Below are 12,913 nucleotides of genomic sequence, written 5' to 3'. Positions count from 1 at the left end.
TACAGGGTTGTTAGGGAATTTGCAGATGGTGTGGGGAGAGTATGTGGGATCTGTGTGATGGACGTAATCCAAAGCAATGTCCCTGTGGGGCTTGTGGCAGCATCACCTTGTACATTCAGGCTGGACTTGTGAGGTGCATTTCTGCAGCCAGTCTGTATGCCCTGACATTACAGTAACACAGTTGAAATGGACAATCGGAACGAAAAATCAAACCAATTTGGTGTAACGACTGGGCAGTTATCTTTTCTGTCAGGGGGTGGGTGGAGTCACTGAAGGCCAGTCATTGCAGAGCCAGAGATTATCTTTTCAGGTCTCAGCTCTGCAAGATTCAAATTTAATCTCTTGTGTGATGTTCAGTAGTTAAAGGCTCCTTCTTTGACTGGAAGGAAATGAGATTGATCCCTTCAGAGTCTTACCTGAGATTTCACTGAGAGGCAAAGGAAAGAATGTTTTGTCACTTGTCACTTTCTTGTCGCTTCCCAATCAGTGACTGTAAGCCTGCAGCTCACGGCACACGCTGTGCGGGGAGGATAAGGCTCCTGAGCACTGGGCAGGAAAGCCTGGAGCAGTGGAGTGTGCCAGCTGCTGTGGGCTGTTGTGGGTGAGTACAGTCAGGACTGTGCAGATGGAGGCCCGGGTTGCCTGCCCGAGCAGTCTGGTGGTTTTCCCTGACTTTCGCATCCCAGCTACTGAGCAGGCCTCTAAGTGGGGATGCTTATGCTGTACGGAGAAGAATGCCTTTTTTGCACACATAGCTCCTGGTTCCTGAGCTAGCTGGGCTGGAGTTCTTGTCTGGGCTCCATGCACCTCCTGTGTCCCAGTGTAGACATGGCATGGGATGGAAGTGTGTAGGACACAGTAGAGCTATGAGGCACTTAGTAGGCTCTTAGGGCGGTGATCTTGTCAGACTCCATTAGCAAAGTGCATGCTCAGAAGTGCTGCTACAGAATAGTGTCAGAAAGGAGAAGAGCTGGCCTAAAACTGACTGAGCTTCTTCAATCCTGCAGTACAAGTACAAGGAAGGCTATCGCAAGCAGCTTGGCCACCATATTGGAGCCCGTAACATAGAGGATGATCCAAAGATGATGTGGTCGATGCACGTAGCCAAGATCCAGAGTGACAGGGAGTACAAGAAAGCCTTTGAGAAGACAAAGACACACTTCAGTACTCCGGTGGATATGCTGGGGATCGTTTTGGCCAAGAAATGTCAGGAGCTGGTCAGTGACATTGATTACAAGCACCCTCTGCATCGGTGGACCTGTCTTCCAGACCAGAACGACGTTGTACAAGCCAGGAAAGTGTACGACCTCCAGAGCGATGTAAGTTGTTCCTTGCTGTCTATGTGAAAACCAGGAAACAACTTTGGTCAGTAGTATTCCTTTGCTGGAGTAGGTCCAGATGGGGAGCGTAAGTATAGGCTTATTCTGTGGGACTGAGACTGTGGTGTACGTAAATTCTTGCTGAACTCTAGAATGGTTTGGGTTGGTAGGGATCTTAAGGGTCACCACTTCTCACAATTTCCTCAGTACGAACCTCCATGCCACGGGCAGGGGCCCCTTCCGTGTAGACCGTGTTACTCAAAATCCTGTCCAACCTGACCTCGAACACTTCCAGGAACAGGGCATCCAGAGGTTCTCCTGGCACCCTGTGCTGGTACCTCACCACCCTCACAGGGAAGAATTTCTTCCTAATACCTAATCTAAGTCTCTCCTCTGTCAGTTTAGAGCCATTCCCTCTGTATTTCTATTGAAAAGAAATTTACAGTTTCAGTCTTTCTCCTCTGGGTGTCATTAGTTTCTGATTTGACAGTTCAGGAGAGATCCTAGCAGTCCAGCTTTATTTTTGCTGAGATTTGTCAGGAATGGCCAGGGCTGGTGTTAGTGTGTGGTCATACATGATGGTCACAGAAGAGCCCTGTCTTGCCTTGAGAATTTTGCCGGTGCCTGTAGTTGTGTATGGCAGGAGGAGGGCAACAGAGTCATATATTTTCCTCTGGAGGACTGTCAGTGGTTAAAGACATGCCAGGTGTGCAGAGGCAAATGGTGTGAAGAGTTTTAGGTGGTGATGAGGTGTAAGGCTTCTCTGATGGCTCTGCCAGCTGGAGATTGCCAAGTGTGGAAGTTGGTTCCTGGGGAGATGAGAAAGATGGAGGTGGATGGTATGTGGGTGGCTTGACACTTGCTCGTGCTGCTGTAGGTGTTGGAAGGCAGGCTGTGTGGATCTGAGCTTAATGGGAGTCCCTTTTCAGGTGGCAAGTTGTTTACCTGGGGCATGTGTTTTGGTCGGCAGAGCTTCCCTTGGCAGGAGGAGTGGTTGCATGGCGTAAGGAGGATGCTGAGCATCTTTGTGTCCTTGCCTGTCCTTTCAGAACGTGTACAAGTCTGACCTTACATGGCTGAGGGGCATTGGCTGGTCCCCGATTGGTTCGCTGGACGATGAGAAGAATAAGAGGGCGAGCCTCATCCTGAGTGACAAGAAGTATCGGCAACACCCGGACACCATCAAATTCACGAGCCTTCCCGACTCAATGCCTATGGTTCTGGCAAAGCACAACTCTGAAATCATGAACCAGGTGAGCTTTGCTTGTGTTTTCAGCCCGAGGGAAATAAGTGCATGGCCCAGGACGCTGTGTTCTCTCCTTCTGAGGCCTGGGTTTTCTTAAGGTGGATATTGCCTCCTCTTGCATGGAGTCTTTGTTTTTGTTGTTTGTGATCAAATTCTCTTTTCTGTTATTGGGTGCAGTGTAGAAAAGAAATGGGCGGAGCTTGAGACTGTTTTGGGACAAGAACAGGTGTTCCTGAGGCATTGCAAAGTGGAGTCCCCTGGCTTTAGTTCCTTGATCTAGTTTGCTGTTTGAGTTTGCTGCCCTGTGCTTGTGTGATTTTCTTTCATGTTGGACTTGTTCTTTTCAGCGTGCGTACACATCAGCCTGGGAGAAAGATAAAACCAGCATTCACATTATGCCGGATACACCTGGTATTTTGCTGGCCCAGCAGAACAAAGTGAACTACAGTGAGGTAGGTGGTTGAGCTGGGGTTAAGTGTCCATCCCTGGACACTGCTGTGGCCCAGGAAGCAGTGTTGTTTGAGGGGAGTGGTTGTTTCTCTTCCAGAAACTGTACCGGCTTGCGATGGAGGAAGATAAGAAAAAGGGCTATGACATGCGGGCAGATGCCATTCCTATCACGTCTGCTAAAGCTTCCAGAGACATTGCAAGTGATGTAAGTACAGCGGAGCCCTTGTCGGCCCACCCCGTTGGAAGAGTGTCCGGGTGCTCATAATTGAATCCAGAGCTTCTAACCTCAGCCAAATGGAGCCAACACAACTCTTACGTGTTGTAACCATTCAGCCAGTCCTTAACTCTTTTGGTTCTGGAGGGTCTGTGTGTAGCTGGCCCTGCATGTTGTTGGTGTGCAGGGTTGTTAGAGAATTTGCAGATGGTGTGGTGACAGTATGTGTGGGATCTGTGTGATGGACGTAATCCAAAGCAATGTCCCTGTGGGGCTTGTGGCTGCATCACCTTGTGCATTTAGGCTGGATTTGTGAGGAGCAGTCCTGTCCTCACTGTGACTACTCTGCATGACCCTTGTAGCAGACACAGCTGAGCTGCACAATGGGAACAAAACCCCAAGCCTATTTTTAGTGTAGAAAATAAAGGCAGGGTAAAATTAAGTATTTTTGTGTTATTTTTATGTATTAATGTAAGTATGTATTTAATTTAACTGCTGTCTACACTTAACCTTCTAATTCTATCTTTATGTTCCAGAGTTTTTATCTCCTGAATAGATAGAATTGTAGTTTATTTGGCTTCTGTCTTGAGGGTTATTAATTGATAGTTTACGTAGAGTTTACTTAATGAGATTTGTGCCTCTTATATCGCTGCCATTATGTTAAGACTTTTTTTACTCCCACATCCTGACTGGTATCTCCTAATATAGAGGACATGGAATGTCTGGAAAATGTGGAAGGCATATGAGGCAGATAATGTTATAAAAATCCTTTTACAGCTGCACTCTGCAGTTTATCAGCTAAACACTTTCTTGTTTTTCACTCTCTGTTTTTTAAGATGCTACCTTGTTGAAAGTTTGAGCTTTAGGAGCTGCTATGGAGAGAAAGAAAACTAATCTAAAACTCTCTGAACTCCTTTTTGCTAATAGTACAAGTACAAGGAAGGCTATCGCAAGCAGCTTGGCCACCATATTGGAGCCCGTAACATAGAGGATGATCCGAAGATGATGTGGTCGATGCACGTAGCCAAGATCCAGAGTGACAGGGAGTACAAGAAAGCCTTTGAGAAGACAAAGACACACTTCAGTAGCCCAGTGGACATGCTGGGAATCGTGTTGGCCAAGAAATGTCAGGAGCTGGTCAGTGACATTGATTACAAGCACCCTCTGCATCGGTGGACCTGTCTTCCAGACCAGAACGATGTTGTACAAGCCAGGAAAGTGTACGACCTCCAGAGCGATGTAAGTTGTTCCTTGCTGTCCATGTGAAAACCAGGAAACAACTTTGGTCAGTAGTATTCCTTTGCTAGAGTAGGTCCAGATGGGGAGCGTAAGTATAGGCTTATTCTGTGGGACTGAGACTGTGGTGTACGTAAATTCTTGCAGAATCCTAGAATGGTTTGGGTTGGAAGGGACCTTAATGATCTCCACTTCCCACAATTTCTACAGTGCAAACCACACTTCCACTAGACCCGGTTTTTCAAAGTCCTGTCCAACCTGACCTCGAACACTTCCAGGAACAGGGCATCCAGAGGTTCTCCTGGCACCCTGTGCTGGTACCTCACCACCCTCACAGGGAAGAATTTCTTCCTAATACCTAATCTAAGTCTCTCCTCTGTCAGTTTAGAGCCATTCCCTCTGTATTTCTATTGAAAAGAAATTTACAGTTTCAGCCTTTCTCCTCTGGGTCTCATTAGTTTCTGATTTGACAGTTCAGGAGAGATCCTAGCAGTCCAGCTTTATTTTTGCTGAGATTTGTCAGGAATGGCCAGGGCTGGTGTTAGTGTGTGGTCATACATGATGGTCACAGAAGAGCCCTGTCTTGCCTTAAGCATTCTGGGGGGAGGGTTGTTGCAGGTGCCTGTAGTTGTGTATGGCAGGAGGAGGGCAACAGAGTCATATATTTTCCTCTGGAGGACTGTCAGTGGTCAAAGGCATGCCGGGTGTGCAAAGGCAAATGGTGTGAAGAGTGTTAGGTGATGAGGTGTAAGGCTTTTCTGATGGCTGGAGATTGCCAAGTGTGGCAGTTGGCTCCTGAGGAGATGAGGAAGATGGAGGTGGAGGATATGTGGGTGGCCTGACACTTGCTCGTGCTGCTATAGGTGTGGGAAGGCAGGCTGTGTGGATCTGAGCTTAATGGGAGTCCCTTTTCAGGTGGCAAGTGGTTTACCTGGGGCATGTGTTTTGGTCGGCAGAGCTTCCCTTGGCAGGAGGAGTGGTTGCATGGCGTAAGGAGGATGCTGAGCATCTTTGTGTCCTTGCCTGTCCTTTCAGAACGTGTACAAGTCTGACCTTACATGGCTGAGGGGCATTGGCTGGTCCCCGATTGGTTCGCTGGACGATGAGAAGAATAAGAGGGCGAGCCTCATCCTGAGTGACAAGAAGTATCGGCAACACCCGGACACCATCAAATTCACGAGCCTTCCCGACTCAATGCCTATGGTTCTGGCAAAGCACAACTCTGAAATCATGAACCAGGTGAGCTTTGCTTGTGTTTTCAGCCCGAGGGAAATAAGCGCATGGCCTAGGACGCTGTGTTCTCTCCTTCTGAGGCCTGGGTTTTCTTAAGGGGGATATTGCCTCCTCTTGCATGGAGTCTTTGTTTTTGTTGTTTGTGATCAAATTCTCTTAGGTGCGGTTGGAGCAGTGATTAGGCGCAGCATGGAAAAGAAATGGGCGGAGCTTGAGACTGTTTTGGGACAAGAACAGGTGTTCCTGAGGCATTGCAAAGTGGAGTCCCCTGGCTTTAGTTCCTTGATCTAGTTTGCTGTTTGAGTTTGCTGCCCTGTGCTTGTGTGATTTTCTTTCACGTTGGACTTGTTCTTTTCAGCGTGCGTACACATCAGCCTGGGAGAAAGATAAAACCAGCATTCACATTATGCCGGATACACCTGGTATTTTGCTGGCCCAGCAGAACAAAGTGAACTACAGTGAGGTAGGTGGTTGAGCTGGGGTTAAGTGTCCATCCCTGGACACTGCTGTGGCCCAGGAAGCAGTGTTGTTTGAGGGGAGTGGTTGTTTCTCTTCCAGAAACTGTACCGGCTTGCGATGGAGGAAGATAAGAAAAAGGGCTATGACATGCGGGCAGATGCCATTCCTATCACATCTGCTAAAGCTTCCAGAGACATTGCAAGTGATGTAAGTACAGCGGAGCCCTTGTCGGCCCACCCCGTTGGAAGAGTGTCTGGGTGCTCGTAATTGAGTCCAGGGCTTCTATCCTCCGGCATGAAAAGAAAACTAATCTAAATCTCTCTGAACACTTTTTCCTCTGTAGTACAAATACAAGGAAGGCTATCGCAAGCAGCTTGGCCACCATATTGGAGCCCGTAACATAGAGGATGATCCGAAGATGATGTGGTCGATGCACGTAGCCAAGATCCAGAGTGACAGGGAGTACAAGAAAGCCTTTGAGAAGACAAAGACACACTTCAGTAGCCCAGTGGACATGCTGGGCATTGTGTTAGCCAAGAAATGTCAGGAGCTGGTCAGTGACATTGATTACCGCCACTATCTGCATCAGTGGACTTGTCTTCCTGATCAGAATGATGTTATCCATGCTAGGGAAGCCTATGATCTACAGAGTGATGTGAGTACTTGTTGATAAGCTTTGGAGTTCTAAATGTTATGTCCTTTTTTTTGATTATAAAATATGGAAGCTGCTTGAAGTGTCTGTGTCACATAGTGGTTTGGGTTTTTTTCACATTATGTTTTTCTTTTCCGTTCCCAAGCAAGGTCATTGGATTTTTAGGATTGATTGAATCTCTGTATGAGTACCAATATGTGTTAGTATTAGAGCAGTTTCTAAACAGCGTTTTAATTTGCTGAATAGTAGATCTATCTGCATATAATCTTTCATAATAGTCAATCTTCATCTTAATAATATGGAGATTAACAGTATATAAATAGGAAACTGCCTAGACTTTTTTTTTTAATTTATTTTAAATTTCAGCCTCTTTATTGGAAGGAATTACTTTGTTCTGTCTTGGAGAAGATGTTTTACGTTAAGAGCTTTTGTTTTAAGTGGGTGACTATGTATTTATTGTGAACAAATATTACTTGAAAAGTTTCTACTGACTTCCAGGGTTTGTTATAATCTATTGCTCTTTGACCATTCTCCAGCATGGTTTTGAGTGAAAAATATCTCTTGAAGGCAGATATGTGCCTTCACATATCTTCACATATTACATTATTAGCTTCCTAACAAAGATTGTTTTGCAGATTGAAGTAGGAGGAAGGCAACTTACAGAAAGTAATAATTAGTTGCATGGTATATATAAAATGTTTAACTGGCAATGTTAATGAGACAGCTGTGTTTGTATTTTGTAATAGAACTGCTATAAATCTGACCTTCAGTGGTTACGAGGCATTGGTTGGGTCCCAATTGGCTCCCTGGAAGTTGAAAAAGCCAAAAAGGCAGGAGAGATCCTGAGTGATAAAGCATATCGTCAGCCTCCGGACACAATTAAGTTTACTAGCATCCCTGATTCCGTACCAATGATCTTAGCCAAGCAGAATGCAGAGACAATGAATAAGGTGAGTGTTGATTCGCTTAGGTAACACGTAGGCTGTCCCTGCGTAAACCCTAGACAGGACTAGGAATACAAATGTGTGATTGCTGTATCAGATTACTGTGCAGCGAGGCTTTGAAAGTGTAAGGTACATTTTTGGTAATTGTCAGGTAACTTATTTTCAGCAAGTGCTAATTAAATATCTTTTGAATTATCGATTTTATTTTGAACTATCAACTGTGAAGCTTTCCACATACTATACTGTGTATCTAGTAATATATTACCTAACTTTCATCTAATTTTTAATATATCAATTTGTTTAATGAATCTAAAAATTTATCAGATTTTTCTAGTAGTTTAGTACTTAATAAACTACTTGTGTTAGGTCAGTCTTTGAAACATTCCTATTTCAAACAATTCACTGTAGTATTTAATGTAAGAGTTTTCTTAATCTGTGGCCCTGATCTCAACCCTGTTTATGTCAATAAATCATTTCCTCTTCCAAACATGCCTTGTCCTTAGCATTTAAATCTCTCTGTGTCTGATGAGTATTCTGTGCCTTTTCTTCTAAACATTGTTTTTTAAACAGAATTCTTTCTACGTTACTAATTCACTAGATACTTAATATACAAGTTACAGAGTGAATACAAAATCTCATTGCTATATAAGGAATAAGGTTTTTTTTTGTTTTGGTGTTTTTTGTTTTTTTTTTAGGCTTTGAGTACAGATCTTTAATTCTTCTCGTGTTTTAGGAGGTCTTCAGCCAGTCACCATTGTTCTTCCCCTTTAACATACATTATTTCTCCTGCAGCGTTTATATACTGAGGCCTGGGATAAAGACAAGACGCAAATCCACATAATGCCTGACACACCTGAAATCACACTGGCAAAACAGAACATGCAAAACTACAGTGTGGTGAGTGTGTGAGCTCTCCAAATGTAGCTGGTCTATTTAATGGCTGGGTCGTCAGTGTTCTGATAAGCCTTGTATTGATGATACCATCAATTTCTTTAAGTAACCCCTAATATTTATCCTCAAAATTGTGACTTTAAAAACATAATTTTGATATTTATACAGTAGTGCATGCATACAACAGTAAGCGGTATTGACAATAAATTCCATGAGAAGCTGTGTGTCTCCAGTGAATTTCTGGGAGTTGTTTCTGTCAGTGTGCATACTGTTAGGAAGGTACAAAATTAATTTCAACCTTAGAAATACCAAAAAGGTCATTTTCAGCACAGTTCTGAAGAGCAGTGATCCCAGTGTTTAGTGTTAGTTTAGGCAAATAAATTCACATCAGTAAGAAGTGGCTTAAAAAGTAAGTTTTACTCCACTTCATAGAAGAATAGTTTATCTGTAAACTGTAGTCCATGTTATGTTGTTTAAAGTAGTAAAAGAAAAAAAAATTGTTAGCAAATGTATTTAGCAAAGCTTTTCCTTTGTTATGAATTTGTATCATCTACTGATCTGGGGCTTTGAGTTGAGAAAGTTAGATAAAGCTGTGTTAGAATAAATCCTAACACAATTTTAAAAATCTACTCACAAACAGTTTGTTTTGCATAGAATGCAATATATGGAATGAACTTACATAAATCTCACTGTTTAATTCTTCACCTAGAAACTCTACAAGCAGGCCATGGAAGAAGACAAAAAGAAAGGCTACGATTTGAGAAGTGATGCTATCCCCATCCAAGCTGCCAAAGCATCCAGGCAAATTGCTAGTGATGTAAGAAACTGCTGTTTTGTTTTTTTGTGTGATGATATTTGATCTCTGCAACCTGAAAGTTATAGCTGGAATCTGAAAAAGACATTTCAATTAAACTGTGATCCCAAATGATAGATTTTGGGAAGCAAATTATTATATATATTGAAAGATTTTATTGTAAAAAGTTTGAGAAGTTATAAGGACAATATAGTGCCTCGTCAATTTTATAGCTCATAAAACTGTATCCTTAATTAAATTCTAAGAACATGTATATTATTATATTTAATAAAGATCAAATATTTAATAAGAGGTTTATTTCTCAGTAATGTGAGTGAAGAGTGTTTTTATCAAAAAACTAACTTAAAAATCTCTAGGGTTCTAACTCAAATCTCAAAAATTTAATGTGAGAATTCATATTATTAGCTACAGAATTGCTGTGACAGTTTGGGTTGTTTTGACTTTGGCTGTGGAGTAATTTTAACAGTTTATTATTAGAAATATTTAATATGAGTAACTGATATTAGTAGGTAATACAGAAATATACTATCTTGATTTACATTTCAGTACAAGTACAAGGAAGGCTATCGCAAGCAGCTTGGCCACCATATTGGAGCCCGTAACATAGAGGATGATCCGAAGATGATGTGGTCGATACACGTAGCCAAGATCCAGAGTGACAGGGAGTACAAGAAGGCTTTTGAGAAGACAAAGACACACTTCAGTAGCCCAGTGGACATGCTGGGAATCGTGTTAGCCAAGAAATGTCAGGGGCTGGTCAGTGACATTGATTACCGCCACTATCTGCATCAGTGGATCTGTCTACCAGACCAGAATGATGTTATCCATGCTAGGCAAGCCTATGATCTGCAAAGCGATGTAAGATCTGTTTGATTTCATTTTTGTTGAGGAATGCGTTTGATATTTTACATAGGTGGATCACATATCAATGTGATAGAATGAAATTTTCAAGATTTAAGTTTCATTGCTAATTGAAAACTCTATCTTTAATAGGATATTTTAACTAACTGATATTTAAATTAAATTCTTTAATTCCATAATTTGGGCTTTTTGTCATCTGTCATTGTGTAAAATCTGGATAATGGTATCACTCTTAATATAGATGTGTGCAGTTATTTTTCCTAAAATTTTCTCTAGGGTTTTGAATTTATTTGAATTGAAAGTTGATAGTGAGGTTACTTAACTGTGAAAAGATGCACTATGTAAATTTCATTACTATTATTGGAATAACCTATGCATATTTTTGGTAATAGAACTGCTACAAGTCTGACCTTCAGTGGTTACGAGGCATTGGTTGGGTCCCAATTGGTTCCCCGGAAGTTGAAAAAGCCAAAAAGGCAGCAGAGATCCTGAGTGATAAAGTATACCGTCAGCCGCCAGACACAATTAAGTTTACTAGCATCCCTGATTCTGTACCAATGGTCTTAGCCAAGCAGAATGCAGAGACAATGAATAAGGTGAGTGTTGATTCGCTTAGGTAACACGTCAGCAGTCCCTGCCTTACCTCTGGGTGCAGGACTAGAAATACAACGATCACAGTAATGCTGAAGTTAAGAAATGATGGATTTTCAAGTAGTGTTTTCTGTTTATTTCAGTAAAAACTATCAAGCCTTGTAATTGAAGCCTCCACTTTATAATAATATTCTGCATATTACATTTTAATCTTTTCTTTGACATGTCTCTGCAGTGAGCTGTAATAATGCTTCAGTTTACTCATTATTCTTAAGTAATGTGGCAGTTTTCTAGATGTTGTTGAATTTCCTCAGATAAATTCTCTTTTTAATAATGGTATCTCTACCTGATTAAATACCTAACTGTTTATTCATGCTATATTTTCTATAATTTTATCTAGTGTGCTCTGTGATTTACCTGATTAAAGAGATGTTGACTTGTTTTGGAATGCAGTCTTAATCTCTTCTTTTATTCTTTCTTAGCATTTGTACACTGAAGCATGGAATAAAGATAAGACTATGATTCACGTCATGCCTGACACACCAGAAATCCTGCTAGCTAAACAAAACCAGATAAACTACAGTCAGGTGAGTAAAACTGAAGAGTTGTCAGAAATATTTTTATTCTGTCAAGTACAATTTTGTCATCTCTGACTTTGATTAATATTATAATACTGTTAAGTTGTCTAGTTTCACAAATTGCCAGCTCCACTGTTAGAATTGTTCTTTCGCTAAAATGCTGGTGTCTAATTAGGCTTTTGAAATATATTACCTGCTATAAATGAGAAATCATTTCTACAGCAAGGTATGGAAATAAATAATTTAACTTGCAGAATATTCCTTTCTTTGCCTTCCCTAAATTACTTAACGTTTCCAGGCATTTACAATACAATTGTAAGATCTTGAAATCTTCATATTTTTATTTTCTAGAGAATATAGAGCTGTTTTCAAATGTTTAAGTTGCCTGAATGTTGACAGTATTATTTAAGCACTTAATTTGCTTTATTACACATATGTGCTTAACTGAAGTGTGATTTTGTTTTTGAAAGAAAAATTTGAATATTTTTCTCACAGAAAATGTACAGACTAGCTTTAGAGGAGTCGAAGAAGAAGGGTCATGATTTGCGTTTTGATGCCATTCCTATTCAATCTGCCAAAGCATCCAGAGAGATTGCCAGTGACGTAAGCAGAGTTTTTAATCATGTCTGTATGGATTTGGTAATGGAAAAGAATAATTTGTTTGCTACTGTAATACCTTAGGTTTATAGAATAAATAAAATGGAAATCCAGTGATTCTACCGCATGCTTTTAGTACATGAAAGGAATGGGTAGCCAGTATTTTTATGCATGAGGTATATATCGCAATAATAAAATAATTGTGAGGATTATTTCTATACTTCCTGTGATAATTCCATTGATGTCCATGGATATTGAAGTGAGATGATCAATAAGGTGTACGAGTCTATGCTAGTGTTAGTCAAATTAATTTCTGATTAAAAATAGGAAATACTTTAAAATCTGTCCCCAAACCAGATATATTAGTAAATAGATTCTAAATATTTTAAATTGCTGTCTTTTCCTCAGGGAAAAATATTACACTTCTGCTGAAATGTAATATTGAAATTCAATATTGAATTGTGATATTGAAATTCAATATTGAAATGTAATATTGAATTTCAATATTGAAACCTATGACAGATGTTGCTTCTGGAATGAGGAAGCATCACTAAGAGACGGATGATAACAGTTTTTTGTGATCCTTGTTTTTCTATCAAGATTGATACTTAAACTGTTAGTATTAACTAACTAAGACTATCCTTACTGGGGTTTTGTAATAAGCTTTTAAATAAGTTAATCTTTACATTTTAATTGTAATAGTTAAATAACGTGGAATATCAAACTTGTTAATATGTGACATGAAATGTTAAGTTGAAGTACGATATAGTTATGTAAAAAATCAGAGATAATGGTATCTGTAATAAAACCAATTTTTATGTTAAAATT

The 12,913-nt window shown here is 40.8% G+C and overlaps 1 protein-coding gene across 1 annotated transcript in view; it reads left to right on the top strand.

The window, feature by feature from the left end:
* NEB (nebulin) overlaps positions 1-12,913 on the top strand; it is a gene marked incomplete at both ends in the record, with an annotated part of 125,402 nt that overhangs the window by 45,230 nt on the left and 67,259 nt on the right. Inside the window, 16 exons of the mRNA XM_080621910.1 lie at positions 1,008-1,319; positions 2,369-2,572; positions 2,913-3,017; positions 3,113-3,220; positions 4,157-4,468; positions 5,501-5,704; positions 6,057-6,161; positions 6,257-6,364; positions 6,501-6,812; positions 7,556-7,759; positions 8,546-8,650; positions 9,354-9,461; positions 10,005-10,316; positions 10,712-10,915; positions 11,393-11,497; positions 11,984-12,091. Coding sequence (XP_080478036.1) covers positions 1,008-1,319; positions 2,369-2,572; positions 2,913-3,017; positions 3,113-3,220; positions 4,157-4,468; positions 5,501-5,704; positions 6,057-6,161; positions 6,257-6,364; positions 6,501-6,812; positions 7,556-7,759; positions 8,546-8,650; positions 9,354-9,461; positions 10,005-10,316; positions 10,712-10,915; positions 11,393-11,497; positions 11,984-12,091 — 2,916 coding nt within the window. The remainder of the gene's footprint in view (positions 1-1,007; positions 1,320-2,368; positions 2,573-2,912; positions 3,018-3,112; positions 3,221-4,156; positions 4,469-5,500; positions 5,705-6,056; positions 6,162-6,256; positions 6,365-6,500; positions 6,813-7,555; positions 7,760-8,545; positions 8,651-9,353; positions 9,462-10,004; positions 10,317-10,711; positions 10,916-11,392; positions 11,498-11,983; positions 12,092-12,913) is intronic.

Source organism: Psittacula echo (genome assembly GCF_963264785.1).
Source record: "Psittacula echo genome assembly, chromosome: 6".
In the NCBI taxonomy this organism is placed as follows: domain Eukaryota; kingdom Metazoa; phylum Chordata; class Aves; order Psittaciformes; family Psittacidae; genus Psittacula; species Psittacula echo.
The sequence above is the reverse complement of the archived record's forward strand: the minus strand, read 5'-3'. Positions and strand labels throughout refer to the sequence as shown.